This window comes from Papilio machaon, chromosome 23 (genome assembly GCF_912999745.1).
Source record: "Papilio machaon chromosome 23, ilPapMach1.1, whole genome shotgun sequence".
NCBI classification, from domain to species: Eukaryota; Metazoa; Arthropoda; class Insecta; order Lepidoptera; family Papilionidae; genus Papilio; species Papilio machaon.
This window is the reverse complement of record NC_060008.1, coordinates 1670203-1695655: the sequence shown is the minus strand read 5'-3', so window position 1 is coordinate 1695655 and position 25453 is coordinate 1670203. Positions and strand designations below refer to the sequence as shown.

Sequence of the window (25453 nt, the reverse complement as noted above, 5' to 3'; positions counted from 1 at the left end):
AATCTTAAATAACAATGAATATTAGAAGACGGAATGTCATTGTAGTTGATTTTGTTTTGTTAGAAATTTCTTTTGTACGTTTTCTGTCTGCAGAAACAATAGAACCTTGCTCTTAAGTCTTGTTAAATTCAAATATGTCAACATTTATAAAACAACATATCTAAAAATTAGTGATCTTAAACTTAAGTCGTATTCCTTTTAAATTAAGTTTGAAAATTCAATTCAAGCAGTCTTGTAACCTAAAAAGATTTTTAAGATAATAAACCATATTAGATTCTAACCGTGGGTTTCTGAAACTAAAATGTCCGTTCAAAACATGTTGTTGTCTCTGTTTTGATAAAGATAATGAGAGGGATGACGATATGTTTTATACATAGATTTAGGTGTCAAAAATCCAGGGAAACTAACATAATTTTTTCTTAGTTTGTTCCCGCATTAAAGAGACACAAAATTCATTTATAATCTGATATAAAAAAGCAATAAAGAGTAAAGTCTTGAAATAAAATAATCACAAAAAAGGCCTCCTTCTAAAATAGTCTAATTGCGCAGTTAATTAAAAATCGTTTCCAAATTCAAATGAAGTAATCGTTAAAAGAATTTATATTTCTTTCCTAACTAATCACGTTGGCTATTAAAAAAAAACAAACGAAATTATCTTAAAAAAAAAACAACCTACAAACCTAGATTAACGAACTGTACAGCTACCATAATAGAAAACCATTGGTCATTAAATCCTATACAATACTTTATATCACTCTATATCTAGCTACTCTATACTATCGCGTTGGGTCATAACATCGTGAGAACCGGCGAATGGCGCTGACTCAGCGTAAAACAAATTAAAACCTTATTACAAGGCAGACATTAGCGATCTGGCCCTTTCAGACGCAGGTGTTTGTGCGGGTAGAAAGAAATTTATTACAATGTTAGTGAAATATAACCTTAATGGTAGCACAAAGGTACTACGTAGGCTCAAAGACCTTGAAATAAATGCAACCTCTAAGAATCAATTGAAGATAGGCACATATTTTGGTTCCGTAATTAAGTCTTGACTTTTTAAAGATGTGCCAAGATCGAGCTAATATTAATTCTGTTTAACTCGATCTTGTTAAAAATATATAATCTAGTTTAACCCGATAAAGTCACATACATACAATTAAAAAGCAAGTAAACATATGAACATATCTATGTAGATTAAATAATAAAAACAAATACGTTACTGAATAACACAGACACAGATGTGAAGGGATTTTTAGCAAATTAATGCTGAATTTTCTTTGTCAATTGATTATCAACTTTAGCACTAAGAAGATACAGTATAATTTAGTAGTGAAATGATATCTATCGCAAGTCATCCTTCCACTTTTGGTGGCGTGTAGCGATGTTGCTCCCAAGTGGGTTGTTCCCTAGACAGGGAGCATTTGGCCACGATGGATGTTTTCAGGGCCACCTTGATTGTATTGGATAAGTTTTATTTTATGGCTCCTAGTCCTAGTATGTTTTATATACTTGTATATTTCTTATCTTTATATATTGCTTTCTTTATTTACAGAAACGGTCTTGTAATTTTAAAGAAGTTTTCCTTTATCCTTATTTACGTAGGTTCTATAAAATTACTTTATCACCGAAACGTATAAGTTACTAATAGTTTAGGAACCAATAAACTAACTAAAAGCGTTCTTAATACTACAGCTTAGACCTTGGGTCTATTGATTTATTAGGATCTAGAAACTTAGAAGCTTAGATCTTTCCTAAAAGGTTCATTGTAAGAATAATTCATAGCCATTATTAATTGCAATGTTTTGAAACTTAAAGACAACTTATAACAGTGGTAGATCCCGCAACAACAATATTTGTTGGGTGCACGAATGGGCCGGATCGACCGGTAAAATAACACGATCACACAGAAGACACGCCTGAAGTGGAAGTAATTCCGCCTTTCATCTGATGAGTGTGATGCCCGGGAGCCTAATTTTACACCTCTTTCCCTTCTCACCTTTTTCTTATTAGGAAAGGGTGGGAAGGGGAATTGGATTTGGTGAAAGAGAGGATGCATAGGAAGGGCAAATATCCTCTTTCTGTGCGTCCTCTTCTCCGTTGATTAAAGGTAGGCAACGCATCAGCATTTGCGGATGTTTATGGGTAGCGGTCGTCTCGCTATTTCAGCGTATCACTTTTAGATATAAAAAACGAAAAAAAAAACATAAAGTCTAGAACAATTAGTTGTTCTAGACTTTATTTTGTCTATAATTAGATAATGTAAGGACAAACCCCTATATAAATTATTACAAGAAAAACAAACATTAACGATTTGTTTTCACCCAGAAACGAAAACATCACTTAATCGCAAGACGGATCGCTTAGTAGGGGCAACCAAACGACTTTCTCCAAACGTCTACCAATACATTAACGGCTTTCAATGGAAAAATAAATGATTCCACTTAACCGCGTTCAATGTAGCGCAAAGAGAAATCACATTGTAATCTCACCTCGATGAAAAGAATGCCTATTAATATTATTTCCCTTTGAGAGTTCCTAATTTGCGATTTTCATAATTGAATGTTATCAAAAGGAATGTCCGTTGAGTTCCACCTTAAAAAAATTTATGCTCTAGACGAGAAAACGACTCTTTTTCCCTTTAAATTGCTTGTTTTGTTCACAGGTACAAAGAAGAATGGTCCTTGAACGTTTAGCATTAAGACAGAGATTGCGCTGTTTGGCTCGTGTTTGTAATTGTCTCTTAAAGAAGCGTTTTTTATTATCATTCATTATTTTTCGCGTGATGCTTGCCAAGTACGAGGGTACGGAAGGCACGAGAATAAATTGTTATATACTATTTAGTTGGGATTTAAACGTTGACCTTTTCGAATTCAACGAGGATATCTTACTTCTGGATTGTCCTGGCTAACATCTATTTTACTGTAATTTTTTTTTTGTAATTTTAAAGAGATTATTTTAAACTGCTTTTTAATGTAATATTATAGTAAAACCGTGGGGGTTATGTGTCAATGACGTGTCAACATTACTAATATTATAAATGCGAATGTTTAGATGGATGTACCTCCAGAACAGCTAATTCTCTCGCTAATTGGCAGAGGTCTAATTCCATGCGGATGGAGTCGTGGGCGACAGCTAGTGAATGAAGGAATGTTCATAACATTGATTTTTTTTTTATTTCACATGTTACAACTTATGTTAGCAACATTTTTTTTCGGGGGTTATGTAATTAACCTATAAACCTATATTATGACTTCTGAATTTTCAAATTATTGTCGGTTTTTTATATCTTTGTCATTCTATTTTTATTAAAATGAAAAAGCTATTTAATGTACTAGAAATCCTTACTAATATTATAAATGCGAAAGTAACTCTGTCTGTCTGTCTGTCTGTCTGTCTCGCTTTCACGCAAAAACTACTGAACCGATTTAAATGAAATTTTGTACACAGATAGTCTAGAGCCTGAGGATGGACATAGGCTACATTTTAACGCGAAAAAGGGGTTGTAAGGGGTTGAAAGGGGGGGTGAAAGTTTGTATGGAATTATCGTCATTTTTACAGGTAGAAGGTTGAAACTTATTTTCAAGGCTAATTTGATAAAGATAAATATGAAATTAAATTTTTGGAAAAATTTTACCCCCAAGGGTGCTAAATAACAATAGGGGATGAAATTTTGTTTGGCAATATGTGAGGTTTTGTTGAATGTTTTCTTTAATATGTTTTGCTATTACCCGTACCAATATTTAGTCTAGAGCCTGAGGAAGGACATAGGGCACATTTTAACGCGAAAAAGGGTTTGCAAGGGGTTGAACGTGGGGGTGAAACTTTGTATGGAATTATCGTCATTTTTACAGTTGGAAGCTTGAAACTTATTTTTGAGGTTGCTAATTCTATATAAATAAATATGAAATTAAATTTTTATAAAAAAATTACCCCCAAGGGTGCTAAATAGGGGATGAAATTTTGATTGGCAATATGCTCGGTTTTGGTGAATGTTTTGTTTAATATGTTTTGCTGTTATCCTTGCCAATATTTAGTCTAGAGCCTGAGGAAAGACGTAGGCTACATTTTAACGCGAAAAGGGGGTTGTAAGGGGTGAAAGAGGGGGTGGAAAATTGTATGGAAGTATCGACTTTTTTACAGTTAGAAGCTTGAAACTTAATTTTGTGGCTGCTATTTGATATAAAGAAATTAATATTCAATATTTGAAAAAAGTTTACTCTTAAGGGTGCTAAATAACAATTAGGGATGAAATTTTGTTTGGGAATATTTTAGATTTTGTTGAATGTTGTGTTCAATATGTTTTGCTGTTATCGTTACAAATATTTAGTTTAGAGCCCGAGAAAGGATAAAGACTACTTTACAACGCGAAAAAGGGTTTGTAAGGGGTTGAAAGTTAGGGTGGAAATTTGTATGAAAGTATCGTCATTTTTACAGTTAGAAGCTTGAAACTTATTTTTGAGGTTGCTAATTCTATATAAATAAATAGGAAATTAAATTTTTGTAAAAATTTTGCCCCCAAGAGTGCTAAATAACAATAGGGGATGAAATTTTGTTAGGCAATATGTAAGGTTTTGGTGAATGTTTTGTTAATATGTTTTGATGTTACCCTTATCAATATTTAGTCTAGAGCCTGAGGAAGGACAAAGCCTACTTTTTAACGCGAAAAAAGGGTTATAGGAGGCTGAAAGTAAGGGTGGAAATTTGTATGGAAGTATCGTCATTTTTACAGTTAGAAGCTTTAAACTTATTTTTTAGGCTGCTGATTTGATATAAATAAATATGACATTTTAAATTTGTAAAAGTTTTACCCTCAAGGTTGCAATGTAACAAAACGGAATAGGGGATGAAAGTTGGTATGGGAAGATGTTTATGTGAATATTTTGTAAGTTTAATATTTTTTGGCATTTTTTATAAGTTTAAGTAAAAACCACAACAACAACATAATTCACGACCCGTAACCCAGAGGGGTAGGCAGAGACCCAGGACCTACATTTGGCGCGGTCCGGCCACACCTCTTTCTATGTTCTTCTACATACATCAAAGCATAGCACGTTGCTTAAATAAAATAATTAGCCCAAAAAAAAATGCTACCCAAAATAGTATTTCACGCGGACGAAGTCGCGGGCACAGCTAGTCATAAATAAAAGTCTATGATTTGTGCATTCGTGCACTTAGGTACTCTACATTAAGATGAAAGACGCTATAAGAGGTTTATATTTGTCTCTAGTATCTGCACTTCGATGCTACTTTATTTAAGTTGACTTAAAAATGACAGTAACTTTTTAAAGTACAAACAGCGCCATCTATTGAATTTTTAATTGCGTAAGGTCTTAAAGTTGGCAATATTTATGGCACTTTAGAAAAAATATACCAGAAAAATATCATAATCGGTCTACCGATTCAATTCTAAGTATGAAACAATAAAAGCTGCCGATAAGCCCGCGTGACGTCACCGAATAAAACCGGGAATGTATCGGGGAAAAAAATGATTTATCTTTCGCAATGCAACCTCAATATTTCATAGAAGTCACACACACCGTATGTCGAACTAAGGATATACCGACATATTTTTTATCCGCCCCATAAAATGGCTATTGTCGGGACCCCTGTTGCAAATGGATCGCTTAAAAAAACTTTCATAGAAACGGGTCAATGGACGTATACATCATACATTGCGTTTTGTGAACTATGTAAGAGAATGTACAAGTAGAAATTCATCAATGGTTTGTAAACAAAATTAAATTTTGACTTCTAAAGATACATATTTATGTGATAGTACACAACGCTTTAAGAAAATTATGACAACAGAAATTCAAAATACTTACTGCTTCTTATAAAATTGCTACCAGAGTGTCCTTAACTGTAGATTTGTATCTGATTCTACACTAAGAGCCAGCTTAAGTACATTAAATAAATCACTACGAATAAAAAGAGAGAACGAATGGATATGAAATTTAAAATGTCTTTCAGTGACTGTTTTAATGAATTTATGCCCAGTTTACATTATTCCAGTCCAGCGCTTGATTACAATTGGAATGTGCGATGTGGATTCCAGTGGAATGAAACTGGGCATTGGAACAAATCATTACAAGTAACTATATCATTAGTCGTGAAACAACTAAGTAACGGAGCATGCATTATTAACGAGGAAACTTTATCCAGTGTCCCTCATTCGACCTCATCAGCGATTCGAAACTGTAAATGCGTTTCGTCTGTACTTGTTTCAAACTTCTTTTTTTTTAGTTAATTCGCCTGTGACAGACCGACGGACGGACGATCCCAACGTTCATTAGCGCTGATTGCATCCCTGATAAAAGAGGCCGTTTTTGATTGTAACCTTTTATTTGATTTTTACAATCGCTAATAAGTTGAGGAAACATTTAAATGATTGTGCCGGCGGTTTTCTTTCGAATAATAAAATTTTCTCTTTCAGTGATATTCTCGTCAATTATTAAGTGTTAGGTTGAAATGTGATTACTGAACTTCTTCATTTCATATAAGAATGTACAGGTCAATGACCTCGATCTGTCATAAACGCTGGAAAAATAAAAAGTCAATAGAAATTAAAAAAAAAAACAACCAAACAATATCATTTTACAGTACATATCTCATTTTTTCTTGCACTGTACACAATTAATGCACATTTTATTAGAAATGTATTTTACACCAAGCTATTAACAGTCAACAAAAATATCAGTTTCCTTTATATTTTTTTTAAATAGCAGCGACTTTGTCGCACTTAATCTAATTAAAAAGACATTAGGATAATGAGAATATTCTGGTATTTTTTTATAAACAGACTCATTCAAAAAGATAAAGGGTAAAGAGAAATGGCGGACCAAATGAAGACAGAATTTACGTGGATCGTGTAAACCGTGCTCTCGGGTATTCACAAAAATTATTTGTGACGACTTTTAAACGATACTTTTTATCTTTCATATAAAAACACGCTTCTTACTATCTATAGGTATAATTTTAACATCTTTCAAACATTCTAAGGTACTTAACCACCTATAAGATATTTATATCTACTTATATTAAAAGCAAACAATTAAAAAAATATGCCTTCGTCAGTGTTATTGTGAAAAAAGTCAACAAAGATAATATCTGCTTTAATATTCATACTAACAATGACGTTTTAAGTTACCTCAGTAGTAAAAAGTTCAGTTCATTTTATGCTAATGTTAACTCAAAAAACGTGCGACCAGCATCACAACCTATAGCTAAATGACCGTAAGAATCCATTCCACTTTCAATTTATCACCGAGAGATGGCGTTGAATGTATGAATGAATTGAAAGTTAGATTACACAATTTAAATTCCCTCTTGCAAAACAGGGACGGAAAGATGAGGTTTTAGGGGACGTAGAATATATTATAGGTGGTAAAAGAGAAGGGAAGGTTGTAACATTTACTTCACAGGAGTTTGGCAGTATTCGTTGCAAAATCTTAATGGATTATGTTATTACACAGATCGGTTTACCTGAAGTTATCCCACTTTCAATGGCTATACAAAACATAAAACCATGTCGGTTTTAGTTTTCTTCAAGCCTTCAGACAGTGGTCAATTAAGGCAATTTAAACGAATCGATAGATTTCATGTTTCTACGGCATCTTCGGTTCTAATCCTTTCATATTTTTTTAGACTTGAATCGATAAATATAATTAAGTCTGTTTGCCACAGTATTTAACAACTTAAGTTTCGTATCAATTTTTCAAAGAATTTAGCAAAAATGTAAATAATGAATAAATTCTATGACTAATGTTTTCAAGGAATCGAAATAAAGCTAGAACACACTTACTGAGAATTACCTAAAAAAAGTTCGCAGACGAGATACTAACATTCATAATTTCTCAATAATCAACGTGTGAACTGAACCTAATAATGTAAAAGCTAGAACTTTGTTTGACTGTTCATTAACATGGCTTCGATAACTGTCATTGTTTATGCGGTGAATGAATTCTGCAGGTTTGTAGGTTAAATTAAATATAAAAGATTAACTGTTTTTTTAAATAGACATCTTACAATTTTGGGTGTTTTTTCATTTACTACCATTTTCGTGACGTTTAGTGTAATAAGTCAGTGAGTACCTCCTTTACGACGAGTAATTATTTTTATACAGAGATTGATGTATGAAAGTGGGGTTACAAATTATTTGCTAAACCGTTTTAGTCGTTTCCTGTCTCATATGATGAAAAAATCTACTAAGAAATGTAACAAAAAGAAGAGTCAATTAACATCTCTAACGTTGTCTAAACAAAAGACGTTCGCGAACTTTGTTCTAGACGCAGTTTCTTTGTACGTAACTAGTACGAAGTATATTCGGTGAGTGTGCTCGGGTCTTAAGTGGGGTTTTAAGCTCTCACCGAGTTCGCGGCCCGATTTACGGCGCGTACACACTAGAGTGTAACGTTTGCAACATTTTTGCAGTCGCAAACTGGGAACTTAATGCGTTTACACGTAGTTATGGTAGCGAAACTTGTTTAATACTCGAATGTTCAAACATTGTTGCGTTTTAGACGATGTGTTTTGTATGTTTAGGAACTTAGTTTTGTATGTTTGTATTTTAGCTTTGCTTCCGAGTTTATTTTGTAGGAAATTAAAAATTTTCACGTGCAATTCATAGCAGCTATATGTTCACAAATTAGAAGGAAGAAAGGATGATTTGTGTAATAAGGCTTTGTAAGACTGCCGACCCACTACAGGGAGAAGAAAGAAGATACGAGTATATGCCACAAATTAACAAAGAAATTACAACATCATATTAACCATAATATTAACCCTTGAAGCATGAATAAGAAAAATATACAATATACAAGAGTCCTTATGATCCGCGAGATCCTCACAATGTGTACTTGTATCAAATTATTTTATATTTAAGTGCAGTAGACGTGTAAAAGCCCGGAGACATTCGTTACCGCTGGACAGGCAGCCGCGGGATATGCATTACTCAGCGGGTTTACAGTTAAGCTTTGTTTTCAAAATGGCTACGAAAAATATATAAATATAACTCTTATATTTTGAATATATAAAATAATTCCAATTATATATATATATATACGTATTTGAATCTGGGCCTATGTCGATAAAATTATAAATAAAACAACATTCGAAGAATCTATTTTGAACGATTAATGTAATGAAAAAAAGAAATAATCGAACCAGCATTTTCATTTGTTACAAAGCGATATTAGTCTGCTAATACCTATATCTAAAGAGTTAGGATATCCTAAATGCGGAAAAAAATAGTAGAAACGCTATTATTCAGCACAATCTTAGTCATTTGAGGTAAACCAAATGAGTAGTTTTTATTTGCATAACCTTGTTTCACAGTTTTGTGGGATTTCATTAAGACGTGGTTATTAATGTATGTTTACGTATGACTAAGCCAGAAATGAGTAATAACAGTAATGAATCAAATACCTATGGTGATAATCATAACCTTTCTCCCTATAATTATTTACAGTATATTACAGTATACTCAATGGTTAAAGATACAGAATAAGAATATTGTCGTCATGGGTTTGAATCCCAGAAATAACACTAAAAGTGTACTAACTTCATAGATTTATCGGCATAACCGAGGTTGGTAGAAAATTATAAAATTTATAAATTAACTCACCTGAACTTCTCGCCTCTGCTTGCATTCTCGTATCAACAAAAATCACCACTAATAACAAGTACATAAGTGTCTTAATCCTACTACAGCACCATCTGCTACCCCCATACCTCCTCTTACACCTTTCCCTATCACCATAATCACTGACAGTTGTTTCACCAAAACTAACTTTATTGTCTAAGCGATACAATCTATTATTGCTAGTATTAGATTTCCTATCTTCTATAGTGCCCCCTCTATCCTCTAAAAGGGATTTGAGATCTAAAAGACTCTTCCTTTTGATCAGGACTTTCTTCTCCAATGGTTCTAGAACTTGCTGCCCCATCATTACAGGCTGATGTTTGGGTCTACTGTTTGATATCTTCATTTGTGGAGTGGTCAAATTATGGCATCATCTTGATTTAACATCTGTAAAGAAAGAAAAATATTACATTAATATTTTATACAAATCCACAAGTTTGTAAAAATAACACCAAAATTTAGAACCTCTGTCTACTCTATACTATTGATGTACTTAATACATATCTGAAGAAAGTATCAGCGATATTGCAATATCAGTAGCTCTATTATTGTTGGCAAATACAATCCTCATGTTGAACGTCCTCATAAATAATATAAATCGACTTGGAACCTCACAAAGGATATTACAAAGCCATTCGGCACATTTAAACCCCGCACGACGATCGCAATAAATCACAAAAGCGCAACTAAAACATTCCACATAATTGGCTTAGAAGAAAAAGTCCGAACACTAAAACCCGCGAACCGTTCAAAAGCATTTAGGAAGCGAAAACATGTAACGACTTAATAAGCTATCATAAAATATGGTTGATGCAAAAAGCTTACGAGAATTGTCGGAGAAACAAGTGCAAAACACAAGACAATCTAACGGGTAATTCATCAAGGGATGTGACAGTATATGTTATCGTTGGCTGTTAGTCGGACCCGGGGGAGTGTGGGAACAGGGAGAGGGACGGCCAGGGGAAGGGAGATCGGGGGAGAGGGAGAGCTTGCACCGAAGACACCTGCGTCCCACTGACGGAGATAAAAGAGGCGAGTAGGATGAACTTGTTTTAAGGCCGCAGTAACTATCAGGTCTAGACTTGTACTAATGAGTTTTTGTTAAGTGCTCGTTATTTTTGATCGATCATCCTGTCTGAGTTGTTGCATGCGGACGGTTAATGTAATTAAATGGTGCATACAAATTAGCGATAAAGATATTAAACGCGAATCATTTAATGTGATATGTAGCACTTCTACGATCAGTCAAGATATGTACTAGATAAATCGTTTTACATTTTTATTTTACAGCATGGAATTCGATAGTTTAATTAGATAGAACCGAATTATAAGATTGAAAAATAAAAACATAGGAATGCATGTCTTCAAATACATTTTTTCAACTTTAATATTAGGAAAATAGAAAAAAGCAACACCCGCTATTTCTACAAAAGCAACGCTAAAAGAAAATCAATCAAACAAATAGTTCCCGCCTTACACCGATACGAAAGCGAATACGGCAATTTTTTACGAGCGCACAAAGCAATAGGGAATGCGCGTCCGAAATGCAAGTCCGGCAGACCAGGTGCAATAGCCCCGGCGCTCAAAACTGTCTCATTAATCTTCCTGGAAAACCGTTCTTACCCGTAAAACCTCTTTTCCACTAACGCGATTAGCCCCGCGACTATTACATAGAAATAAAATTAATTTTACAAAGATAATCTAATATATAAAATTCTCGTGTCACAGTTTTCGTTGCCATACTCCTCCGAAACGGCTTGACCGATTCTCATGAAATTTTGTGAGCATATTCAGTAGGTCCGAGAATCGGCCAACAACTATTTTTAATTTTTTTTTAACTGCGCGCGGACGGAGTCCCGGGCGACAGCTAGTATACGATATATAAAATAGTAATTAAATATCACATTTACATTTGGAAATATAACATAACATATTTGTCAATTAATGCCACAGTAAATAATGAATAATGTCGCGTGCAACCAGAATAGCACGTATAGTCATTTAGTGGAAACAAGGTATTATCTGACATTAGTTACCTGCGCTTCGGGAAAACACAATTCTTATATCTATCTAGTGTTTAATTTTTACACGCTACAATGTAATGTATTATTGTTGCATTGCTCATCTGTTACGGTCCGTAAATTTGTTAGAGGAAATTACGTTTTGTCTGTGGTTTGCTCGCCGCCATTTTGAAAATTTCTTAAAGTACGATCTATATATATATAAAAGAAAGTCGTGTTAGTTACACTATTTATAACTCAAGAACGGCTGAATCAATTTGACTGAAAATTGGTGGGCAGGTAGCTTAGAACCAGGAAACGGACATAGGATAATTTTTACCCCGTTTTCTATTTTTTATTCCGCGCGGACGGAGTCGCGGGTAAAAGCTAGTTGAATATAAAACAAAAGTATTAACCGTTGGTTACCGAGACCAAAATCTCTGTATAAAACATATCGTTATCCCTCTCATTATCTTTAACAAATGGGGACTTAGTCTCAGAAAACCTCGGAAAATCTGTTTTGATAATCCGTTGAAAACTAATAACTAAGGAGTTTTAAACTGACTTTTTTTTATTCTGAAAGTAACATATTAAATGAAAAGTAAAAAGATTAAGTTCGCGCCTAAATCTGATTTTCGTAATGTCATTGGTGTGGTTGTCACAGATAAAAAACCGATAAAACAAATCTCGCTAGACTTTAAACGTTTTAAAGCAGTCTTTACAAATGTCTAGAACCACTTATTCATTCTAGTCAGGCCTTTAGAATATTTTACTGAGTCATAAATATTTAATGTCAGATAATTTCAGTACTTGCAATTATGTTTTATGTGTAATTGTTCATTTAAGTATTATAATTAAAATCTTTTTTAAGAAGATTTAAAAATGTTTAACAGAAGTTTCTCCTGAATTACTTTTTGGTGTTTGCAGCTGTTATAATAACTTTAATGTTTAAAGTTAGTTTTATAAAAGATTTTATTCAGCACATGTCCCGCAACTTATCGGTACATGGGATGAATAGTAGGGTAAATGACATCATAATCGGACACCGTTATTGAAAACGCGTCTTTACATCTCAGACAAGCACCAATGACATTAAAGCTGAGAGAAACAAAACTCGTATTTGCGAAGATCAGACTCACGTCTCGACAATATTTTCATTGCTAACGACTGCAAAAGGAAATTTGTTCGTACTTGTCACGGCAAACTATAGGGGTCCGGTAAAAGATCGTAACTGAAAATTGTTTCTATTCCCCGGGGCCATTGGCAAGTTCAGGTGGGGTCCTAACTTGCTCTCCCTGAGATCTTTCGCAGGTGTTGTGAGTTATCGTAGCTATGCCTGCAGTTTTATTGGCCGTGAAAATATAGTTATGAATTCATAACCGAGGCGCCCTAAAACAGTTAAAATACGATACGGTCTTGGATGTATTTCAATGGAAATATGTTTGGAGGATTGCGTAAATATTTTGGACGGTAGCACTTTATGTTTACGATACAAACAACTTTTTGGATACGCTTACGAATAAGTTATTAAGAAACAATTATTGAAATAAATTATTAGTGGGAATAAAAAACACTTTGACATTTTAATTCAGTGCAATTTTACTACCGAAATATAATAGATTCATAATTAAATAAAATAAAACAAATAATTGCACCAATAAATTAAATGTCAAATAGTAATTGTAATGTAAATAACTTCGTGGAAGATTATACAAAATCGAATTAAATTTGAATAAGTGGTTGCAGACAGTACAGTAAGGAGCTCAGAAGAAATATAAACAGTCATTTATCGTCACAATCCGGGGCCCGGGTCCATTCGTATTTAGCTCAGCCCTCTTTGGGGGGAGTGGGCACAGGTGTAAGTTCCCCACCTAACCGACTGCTTGACGGATTGTTTGTTTTGCCTTTCCCGGTTTGCTAGCTTGTTTGGCGCGAAATTTGCAATTGCAACCTTGTTAAGCGTCGAACGGAAAAACTGCAATCAATTTAAAAGGAGAGCTGTACTATTTGAACTACGCTAAGATAATTTTATACTAATCTTACTAATATTATAAGTGCGAATGTTTAGACGGATGGATGTTTGTTTGAAGGTATCTCCGGAACAGATCAACGGATCTTGATGAAATTTGGCACATATGTAGAACATAGTCTGGAAGAACACATAGGCTACTTACTATTTCTTTTGTTTATTCCGCGCGGACGGAGTCGCGGGCGACAACTAGTTGAATTATATATTGGACTGTAATTATTTTTCTTTTGTTTAAATAGAAGAAAGTAAATGAAAAACCTGTGTACCCAAATATGTGATCGTAACCCATACACGTTAATAACGACTTAAAAAACACAAACAAAGTATGGATGGATAGTGTGAAAGAGGATATCCGTAAGAAGGGGGTGAATATAGATCGGCTGATAGAGATATATGGAGGAGTAGTACATACTGTGCCGACCCTGCATAGGGATAAGGGCAGGCTGATGATGATGAGAGCACAGTTATCCATATTCCTTCTGTATCCATCCCCACCTTCGTAAACTTTATCTTTCATTTCTTAAGCTTTCCCTATTGGTGAACTCAAATAAAAAAATCACATGTTTCAAGCCATTGCAAACGTACAAAACCGATAGAACGTACAGGCCACAGGAACAAGTATAAACATGTTTTGGTCGCATACGCAAGACTAGTTGGGATACCGGACTTTAAATGGTATGTTGGTAGCATAACTAAATTTAGAACTACCAGTAAAGCCAACGTTGCAATTCCTAAAGGTTGGCGTAAGTCATCAAAGTCATTTCAACTTTATACACTACCTTACACGATATTGATACCTTCCCTTGTATGTTGGGTAGATATAAAAAAAATGTCAGTCGTTAATCATACTGATTGTTAGTTTTTAGATTACATATTAGATCGTCAGTAAGTGATACAGTATTAATAGATAACAATATTGACAGGACTTCTATCAAAGCTATAATGTTGTAAAAACTGTGAGAGTTACGATAACGTCAACTTTTTTTTTGTTGAGGTTATCATTTACTTTGATTGCTGTCTATTAAGTAGTACTAATAAGTAGTCTATGTGTTCTTCCAGACTACATTCTACATTTTGCCAAATTTCATCAAGATCGAGCCGTTCCGAAGATACCTTCAAATAAACATGTGCATTTATAATTCGTTTGTTTAACGTTTAAATAAAGATGCGTAGTTCGATGCAATTTTTAAAAACGCCACTTTCTATGAATGTTATATTACGAGAGGTATTCAAGACCTGAGGCCTCGTGAATCCAACACTAATCGGCGCGCCTAAGTACTTATGGCTCTAAGTATTTGTGCTGCAACGTCGGTGGTTGTTTTAAAATTTCATATCCTTAAACGGAGTGAGACAATGTTTATAGCCTGAACATATTGTCCTTATGTTTTTAGCGTAATCTCCCTTGCCCTGTCTACGGTAGATAAGTAATTTTTATTTTTATTCTTTGTACATTATGTGCTTTTGTTTAAATAATACGATCGCAATGACTGTGTGTATTTTTAGCGTAAGGAATTTAGTAATTTTTAATTAAATAAAATTTAGTAGATAATGTCATGAAATCTCAACTATATTGGTAATCCTACAGGTGCCAGCAAGAACAACATCTGTTGCATGAATTGGCCCTGAAATTACGGATGTCTTTGGACAGTCGCTTCGCTATTTCGGCGAACACAGGTGATCGCTCGCTCGTTTACCTCCTTAAGATATAAAAAAATGTGTGATCTAAAATAGAAGCAAATAGTTGTTTCTTGTTAAAAACTAAAAATTACATCTACATACTTTTGCAAGAATTAAGTTTATAATTACAAACAGTACCTTCTTAAAATGTTTAAGGGATTTCTGCCTTCTCTTTACGAACTAGAATGTCTTATGTGTCACTGGGAGTTTAATAAATTATTCATACAGGCGACAGAACTTTAAGAGTCATATCGAGAATGAGTTCCAAGAATTTTGCAATGCACGTAGAGTAAGTTAATCGATAAGATCTCTATTAAAATAGTTCGTTACATTTAAATGGCGGGCGAAGGCGATAGTAGAGTTCATACGATAAGCATCTATAGATTCTAGACCATTTCCCACGGGGGAGACTGCAGTTTGTTGGAGTTGAGAAAGATTTAGAACAAGCGAAGACTTATTACAAAGAAGGTATTACGGTTCTACGGTAGTTCGATACTTAAAAGCTCTTACTGAATTTAATAGAATGGAATTAAAGTTTTAACGATAGAATTGATACAAAATTTTCAATCTTCGTTCTATTTATAACATTACGAGATTACATTGAATTTCCACTACATTAATACATGTATTAAAACATATTCTTGTCTCTGTATTTTCAAAGTATATGAGCAGGATTAAAACATGTTTTTATGAAAGAGTTTGCAAGATGAAAACCCTCAGTAAAACACTTCTTTAATAGAGGTTACATTCATGTGACAGAAACGCACATTTCTGTCATTTTATTATTTAACTGGCTATCGCATGGGATCCCGTCCGCGTTGAATTAAAAAAAAAACTTTATAAGTAGCCTATGTGTTCTTTCAGACTATGATCTACATCTATGACATATTTCATCAAGATCCCTTGAGCCGTTCCTGAGATACCTTCAAACATCCAAACATTCGCATTTATAATATTAGTAAGATTGGTTTGAAAATGTATTAATATAGAAGGAGTACACATCACTATAGTATATATATACTAAATCAATATAACAGTAAAGAAACACACATCTGTGGCCTGTCGTAACTCCACTTTTGAACAATTTGGCGAAAGCATTTCCCTACAAAATCGACGTTCAAGTATTGAGTGGTGCTGTGAAATTTTCATACGGTAAGTGCCCATTCGACGAGCGACTCGTTAACAGTACACGTATAGTGTCGGTTCTAAAACCGCACCCTGGGTCACTCTTATGACTTACAGAATATGGCGTATAGTGAAATCTATATATATAAAAGAAAGTCGTGTTAGTTACACTATTTATAACTCAAGAACGGCTGAATCGATTTGACTGAAAATTGGCGGGCAGGTAACTTAGAACCAGGAAACGGACATAGGATAATTTTTACCCCGTTTTCTATTTTTTATTCCGCGCGGTCGGAGTCGCGGGTAAAAGCTAGTGCTGTATATTATCTGAGGTCAAAATTACCAACATGGTATATGCGAACTCTAAAGATGAATTAGGAGTGGGTCATCAACAGGGGTAATCTTAGGAAGAGATGGATAGATTGCGTGAATGGTGACATGATTAAGAAAGAACAGAGACAAAGAAACAAACAAAGAAAAGACGTTTAACATGATATAACAACTGAAATTACGGACGATAGAACGATCTAGAAGAAAACCTGGTACGCCGACCCTACGTGAAGACGTGAAGACACGGTGACGACATGGTGATAACTTTGTGAAAATGCATCTAGTTTTTTTAGCTGTTTGAAATGTAATGTTGGATATCTTTAAGGATTTACCTATGCATTGTGACCTTCTGTAGCCTAAATTGCTTTACCATTCATGAAGAGAGAGGTGTCATAGAATTTGTACTCTTACCCAGTAATTATAAAGGTCATAGAGATAGTCAGTCGTACAGAAAGTCTGACATATGAATATTTATTGATTAATTCGATTATTTTTTATGAAATATTGAAAAGTTTGTTATTTCTTTAATTAAAGATTGTTTATTTTAAATGAATATCTTCTGAAATAGCGATAGTTTATTAGACATATTTGAGCTCTCTCTCAACTGTGGAAATTAACATACGTAGTATTAGTACAAACGTTCTAGTTCTATTTAACTAAGCACAATGGAAACTTTTCGTGTTTCATTTGAAACTACGAGTACATATAACGCGCTGATGTTAAATAAACAGTGATATAATTTTGTTAGTTGAAGATTTTGAGATTTAACAAGATAGAATTATTGAAAACTAAAACTACGTCGAATGTCTGTTATAGTTCATTACAGAATAAATACTGGAGTCTTATCAGTAATTTATACTGGGTATGACAGGCCATATAGTAAAGCTAACTTTTCTTTTAATCTTATTTTTTGGCCTACTATAATCGTCAGCCATGTTTGCCCTGGACATAGGCTTTCCCAAATTCCCTCTACAGTAAGTGGTCCTCTGCTTTTCGCAGCCAACATCTTCCCGGTTTGCCCATTAATCTGTAGGTCCATCTGGATGTGAGCGCCCCACACTCCTGGTCCCCTTCCGTGGCTGAAGGCCAGGACTTTCCTCCTAAATCAAACTAATCAAAAAATGTTCGGAATAAACACACACAAAACGAATAAAAAAATCAGGAGATGACTTTTAGTGTGCGTTAACCTTTAAATGAATTCCATTTTCGTTCAGAAGTGTCGCATTCAAATTATTGACGGTAATATTTCAAAAACTACGTTACGCGTTATCGCAATCGCGCTTCAGAGCGGCAAACATTAATCGCTTCGTACGGTGTACGAATTAATTCTCGTTTTTTTTTTCTATCTCGATAACGATCGTGTGAAATTGGCTCTCTAGAAGAATTATTAGAACGATCACTCATGTCTCTAGTGACTGATATTCTGTGATTTTAATTGCAAAATATCATTGGAAATGTACGATTGATTTAATATTACAAAAAAGCAATAAATAGTACGTAAACAAATTAAAATGTCTTCTGCATGATTAGGTAGGGTCAATTGCTGCAATACGAAGGTTTTTCATCATCACCAGCCTGTGCCTGTCCATAGCTGGACATAAGTCGTCCCGAATGTCCTCCAAAGTATGCACTGAGCCGGTGATCTAGTGCATCAAAATTTGCAGTTACATTTTGGAATAGTGTCAACCCTAACAAGGGCACGTATTTTAACGAAACTAAACGTCATCGTCGTCAGGTGGTGTTTAAAACGCGCTAGCAAACAGTGTGAAGGTATTCGTTCGGAGACGCTGAGTATAATTACGCATAATTGCCTCGAAAGCGAGCGAAAAGCTAGAACAACACGAATGTTAAACTCATTAACCGGCGCGAACTAATGGGATTTGATGGAAGCCCGGGCAAAAACGCGCGGCGCCCGGGGGCGCGGTTAAGCATGATTTATGTGCCCCGCCACTGCAGCGGGGACTGCGGCCCACTCACGCTAAAATAGAAAAACCTAGCTTTTCGTTACTCCTAGGAGTTAAGGTGCGGATACACTAAGATTATATAACATTAAGACGCGAATACACCAAAAGTAATAAAAATCTGTAAATGCATCTAACAATTTTGATGTAAATTAGTGAAGGATAGCAATAAATTGTGTTTTTGGGATGAAAATAATGAAATTTTCTCTGACGGTCAAAATTATTTCCTTTGTCGATTGGTGTAATTTTAATTATGAAAATATAACTCTGAATCTATAACTTCTAACAAAATATAACCAACTTGTATGGAAATGTTTCCAGTCACCATGTTACCAGTCATTCCGTAGTCAGCTTAGAGTTTGTGAAATATTATTTTGCAACAGTAAAATACCGTTACAAAGTAAGCTATGACTGTGCATAGATTTCATTTGTTATTACACACATACCTTTGTTTTGCTGTTTCACAAATGTGCTGCCATCTTTCTTATACAAACGTCCGTACAATTCTCGAATGTGCTGCCCTCTTTACTACAAAATGTAAATGTACCATTCTCAAATACAATTTGTAAAGTGCGACATACCAACGTGCTTTTGTTTTGCACCAACAAGCAACCAACATTTTGTCAAATATTTTACGTAAACCACGAATGTTCCCGGGGGACAAGCAACAAATGTTACTTGAAATTAGCTTCAATTGTTGTAAGGCACCCAGGTGCTTCCTTTAGCGGATATTTCTCTCTGTCATGTTGGCTGTACTGTTTTTCTTATTTTCTTACGTGGTACAGTTTTAACGAAACAGCTAAAGTTGTGTTTGTATCTAGATAATGACGCTTTGCTTGTTCAGTTGCTTTGTTTAATGACAATTTTAATATATAATTTGTAGCATATTTTTATAAGCATAAATATAAACATAACGAGCCAATGAATATAAAAAAGATAGGGAATAAGAATAATATAATGTCGGTAACATCTACAACAATTTTCAGTCATTGGTACACGTGTAATTGCTTTTTACTATTATCCGGCCTTTGCGAAATTTACTGCTACGAAGAAACAATGTAATTTATCTGTAAGTGGAACACCACGGATTTCCGTGACTGTACCAACTATGTATGTTGATGATATTACAAAATAAAAACGCTTATACGTAAAATATCAGTGGAAATATCACTTAACTATTCCTCTCATAGTCGAAATAAATTACAATAGAATCGGTACAGAATCTACTTTGACAGACGAAATCCCTTTGATGGTTGCCGCAGTTATACGGCTTGACAAAAAGTCGATTTTGTCTATTATTGAATATCAAAAATAATATCTTTAATGTCGAACAATGTTACTTCTTACTACTTATCAGACTTCTAAGTTCTTTCCATATTATGTAGTACAAAAACAATTTACTAATCTTATTATGTAATCGACATTGATCATTGGAGAAGGGATAGTAGAGGATGAAGGCTGTATGTTGATTGATGAATGTTTCTTTGAAGGTATCTCAACGGATCCTGATGAAAATTGGCATAGATATAGACCATAATCTGGAAGAACACATAGGCTACTTATTAAGTTTATTTTTAATTCCGCGCAGACGGAGTCGCGGGTGACAGCTAGTAGTACATAATTGTTAGACGTATGGATTAATTTGATTTTTAATTTTAGTACTCGAAAAATAAATTTCGCATGGTTTTCGTGTTATAATGTACTTATTGTAAAACTTTATGTTTTCCTCCAAACATTTTTGTTATTGCGAAATTAAAAAAAGATTCTTCATATAAACTATTATCATATTACAAAACCGTAGAGTATGGAATGTAATCCGCTTATCGACAACATTTTAAGCATGCTTGTAAAATATTTAAGTCTTCCCTGAATGAGAAAGAAAAAAGATTTCACATAAACGAAAAAATATTATTTTCGGGCGACAGGCGAATGTTTCGGATGGGGAAATATTTGATTCATTTAAATATGTATAAGGCCACATCAAACAGATATCATTTTTAGGGATCGTAGCTTATGCTAGTAACACACGAGGGTGAAACCGGAGACACACGCCGAGGCAGAACTACCCTGTTAGATAAAGTAACGTTCGATTAGCGATATCGTTTTTATATTCGTCAAAATATATCACAATGTATATTTAGGAGGAAATCTACGGAATAAATCCTTGTCACAAGCACGTGACATGCCGACAGTTATAGTCAAACAAGGATATCTGTCCCGGTGACAAAGGCGGTTAGTTATGTCACAGAAATATAAAACCTACTAACTTAGGCACAGAAAATACCATAGGGGAAAAAATTACAAGTCAACTACAGTACAACAAGGATTTTATGACACTTTTTTAACATTGACGCTCTAGTGAGCTGTCATAATTTAGTTTGAATTATACACACCAACTCAGAACGTTGCCGGTTTATATTGTGAGTTCCATACGTTTTTGCCATTTCGGTTAGAAAAAATCGCTATTCGAATATACTATGTCTATGGAAAGTAACTGAGCGATCAAATAATAACACACTGTCTTTTTCACCGCCTCGTTGTTCTGTAGTGTGTAACTAGCATTATTTGAAAATAGTCGGGAAGGTAAAGTCGATATAGGGATCAAGTCCCTAACTGATTCCGGTCCTCCGATCTCAACAATTGTTGACAGCGTCAGCTTTCTTTATGTCTCAAGTCATGTTCGTAGTAATATGATTATAATTCAATAACTTGAAAGTTTTACAATAGTTTTTTTTTCACTCAATAGTCGGATAGTAAAAAAAAAACAATCGCAAACAAAATGCACTCAAAAGTTACCTAAAAAAACCAATTTCAAACAAAATGCACTCAAAAGTAACCTAAAAAAACCAATTTCAAACAAAATGCACTCAAAAGTAACATAAAAAAAAATTCAAACAAAATGCACTAAAAAGAAACAAAATAATGTCATGAAAACTCTCTAAACTCTAGTAGTTAGTAGTAGGGGCTCAGTTTTCCGCAACTCCACGACAAGCGCGTATTTTGGGTGTCTCTAAACTCTAAAGAAAGTTCTCTTCTTTCTTGTAACATGTCTATATTGTATAATTATTGTTATTTCGCAGTCGGTGTCGGCGGAAGTAAATATATGAAATTTTATATTTGAGATGTATTAGACATACTTACGTTTATGTCCCTACTTAGGCCGAAACCGACTCCAAAATAACAATAATTATACAATATAGACATGTTACAAGAAAGAAGAGAACTTTCTTTAGAGTTTAGAGACACCCAAAATACGCGCTTGTCGTGGAGTTGCGGAAAACTGAGCCCCTACTACTAACTACTAGAGTTTAGAGAGTTTTCATGACATTATTTTGTTTCTTTTTAGTGCATTTTGTTTGAATTTTTTTTTATGTTACTTTTGAGTGCATTTTGTTTGAAATTGGTTTTTTTAGGTTACTTTTGAGTGCATTTTGTTTGAAATTGGTTTTTTTAGGTAACTTTTGAGTGCATTTTGTTTGCGATTGTTTTTTTTTGAAGTCGGCTATTTTTTTTTCTTAAAATTTTTGTTTTATTTCACAATTTTTAGTGAATTTGAAGTTCAATTACAAATTTCCTTAATACATATAAAGACATAAATAAGACAAATAAAGAAAAGGACTTTCCTATTTGATATGTGTGTACTTCAATTCAAAAACTAATTTAGAATGCAGCAGATAACCACTTATCCTTTAAACAATGAAATAATTATCAAAATCGGTATACAAATTGAAAATTACCGAACTAATACATCGTAGCCTGCCTTTAATTTTGTCCAGCCGCGCGCCGCACTAGCATTTTTCGAATGCGCGTAGTTTTTAATTATTTAATATCTCCCAAACTATTGATCAGAATTACATAGTTTAAAGGCTAATGTAATCTGCATTTAATACTCTAGCCATCAAACATATTTATTTGGATAAGGATTCATATCGAATATAATATAATAGCGCCGTAAGCTTACGACGCTGTTTTTCGTGTGCATTTTAATCGAAGTTTGTTCACAATAACATGGTTTTTGTGAGACATCCATAGATGATAGATATATGCCACCGAAGACTGTTATTTAGCAAATTTAAGGATCTATAATTACTCCATACATCATTTTTATGTAAGTCATATAGTTTGACCTACGTAAGCCCAGAAAGCAAAATTGTGCTTTTCGTGTAGCATTTTTCGTTTCCGCGTAATTTTATTCTTACGATATCTCCTAAACTATTAGACAGAATGATATAGTTTCAATTGCAAATATAATCTACATTAAATTCTCTTGATAATGAACATGTTTATTTACATAAGGGTTAATACTGAACTCGAATAATAGCGTCGGAAATAGGGCATGAATTTAATTGATGTTTCTGAAGATAAAAATGGTTATTGTGAGAAAACTATAAAAGATAGATATATGCTATCGCGGACTTTTATTTAGCACATTTAAAGAGCTTCAATTCGCCATACATCATTTTTATGTAGGTCCTATAGTTTAGCCTACGTAAGCGCTGAAAGCAAAAATGTCCCTAATGTTCGCAACAAATTTTGAAGCTATATTCAAAATCTACTAGTCTTCTAGTTATTTAAAAAAAAAAACAAAAAAATGGGACCCACCTGCAAGCACTTCCTTTCGATTAAAATATTTTTCATCAAAATCGGACCACCAGGGGCGGAGTTTCGCGGTAACACACATAAAAAAAAAAAAAAAAAAAAAAATACAGTCGAATTGATAACCTCCTTCTTTTTGAAGTCGGCTAAAAAGAGCGTCGGTGGTTCAGGGGTTAAGCTTGACTTGCAATCTGCAGGTCCTGGGTTCGAATCCCGCCATGTACCAATGTGTTTTTCGATTCTCGATTTATATATGTAAATTTTTACGACGTCCTTACGGTGAAGGGAAACATCAAGATTTGTGTGAAGTCAACCAACCCGCACTTGGCCAGTGTGGTTGACTATGGCCTAGTCATCCCTAACTTGGGGTAGGCTCCGAGCCCCTCGGATAGTTTAGAATTTATGTGAATTTGTTCTAATAGACTACCAAAAAAACCAAATTAATTGAGAATTATCTATTTATAAAATGAAATACCTATAAAATATAAATATTGCCATCCTTCTCTTTTTTAAGGAGAAGACAAAGACATAGACATTTCTATCTTACTAATATTATAAATGCGGATTTCTCACAAATTTATCATAGATGTAGAACATAGTCTGGAAGAACACATAAGCTACTAAGTTTTTTTTTATTCGGCATGGACAGAGTCGCGGATTACAGCTAGTAACAACATATGAAGTAAAATAAGTTTTTCATTATAAATATGCTAAAACAACGATGCAGCCAATTATACCTAATGCATTTTAGATTATTAGACATAATGTTAGTAATTTTATTTACCTGAATAGCGTTAGAATATTCAAAGTAAAGCTAACTAAATGTCAGAATTACGGTAATCAGGCAATTCTACTCACAAAGTCAATATGTTTGTTCAGAACAACTTGTGTCACTTGCAGTAAACAAATGAAATTGAACCACTTTTCCTTTATGCCGTTTGTTATTCCTTATTTGAATGAATGATGAATACTGGTGGAAATCGATATCTTGGGACGGGTAGCTATCAGCTTAGACTATGTTTTGGACGGCCTCCAATTTCAGATAGCTTTAACATAAAGGGTATATATTAAAATGTTACACTATATTTGTATTGCGTACTAGAATACTTATAGTTTCTTAGTAGAGTGAATAACGTTTTTAGAATGTTAATATATTGATATGTTTTAATAGTGAAAACTCACGGAAACATGTTTCTATTACAATTAAATGTTTTAAATTTATAAAAAGTAAAAATGAATAATAACATTTAGATAATAATGTAAATTATATGTTGTTGAAATTAGTGTTATTTAAATTTTAAATAGAAATTTTACTATTATTATAACTAAATGTGGAAGTTTGGATAGATGTTTGTAGAGAATAGAGATGTTAGATATCTCCAGAACAGCAAAACGGATCTCCCTCCCAAGTTTTTTATTATTATTACTTTTTTATATTGAAAAAGCTAGCGCTTATCCACGATCCGAAGTGAAGATGAGGTCTAAAGATGATACGCACTAGTTTTGAAATTCTGCTCGGACAGAATCGCGGGAATCTAGTAACTTGTATGGAATCAAATTACATTATGCAAAAGTTCTCTGTTTGTTTCTTTATCAAATTTTACCTTATATTGAAATTATTTCAGTATTGACTGAACTAAAATTCAGAAGTATATAAATAACAAAATTGTAGAAACAGAAAGAAATTATTTTAAAACCAATTTCTAGGCTGTATAAAAACTTTGATATATACCGCGTCGAGAAACTAAAATTGGTTCAAATCGATATTGTTTCAACACGACGCAATATTTCAACGGCGAGTTGGTATCGAATATTGGGTTACAAGTATTTTCTGTTACAACAGGCCACAGAGCAGCGTAACTCTATAGAGGACTATATTTCTGAACGCATCGCTATCAGGTAATGTATGTATTCTGTATAAGGAATGCTGGGATGCTAAAGGTTATAACACATTAGCAAGTTTTAAGCGACGGTTTTAAATGGTACAAAGTTAGTTATTAAACACACTAGTCATTATTAACTCTTTCATAAATACTATGCTCTGAAGAAGTTTAAAATAACAAAGATTTCAAGGAACACCTTTCGGTATGAAATA

The 25453-nt window shown here is 33.8% G+C and overlaps 1 protein-coding gene across 4 annotated transcripts in view; it reads right to left on the bottom strand.

Annotated features, from left to right (window-relative positions):
* LOC106720057 (latrophilin Cirl) overlaps positions 1-25453 on the bottom strand; it is a 280776-nt gene that overhangs the window by 102852 nt on the left and 152471 nt on the right. For all 4 annotated transcript variants that reach the window (XM_045683768.1, XM_045683767.1, XM_045683769.1 and 1 more), the window contains one exon: positions 9623-10027. In XM_045683768.1, coding sequence (XP_045539724.1) covers positions 9623-9986 — 364 coding nt within the window. In that variant the 5' untranslated portion in view covers positions 9987-10027. The remainder of the gene's footprint in view (positions 1-9622; positions 10028-25453) is intronic.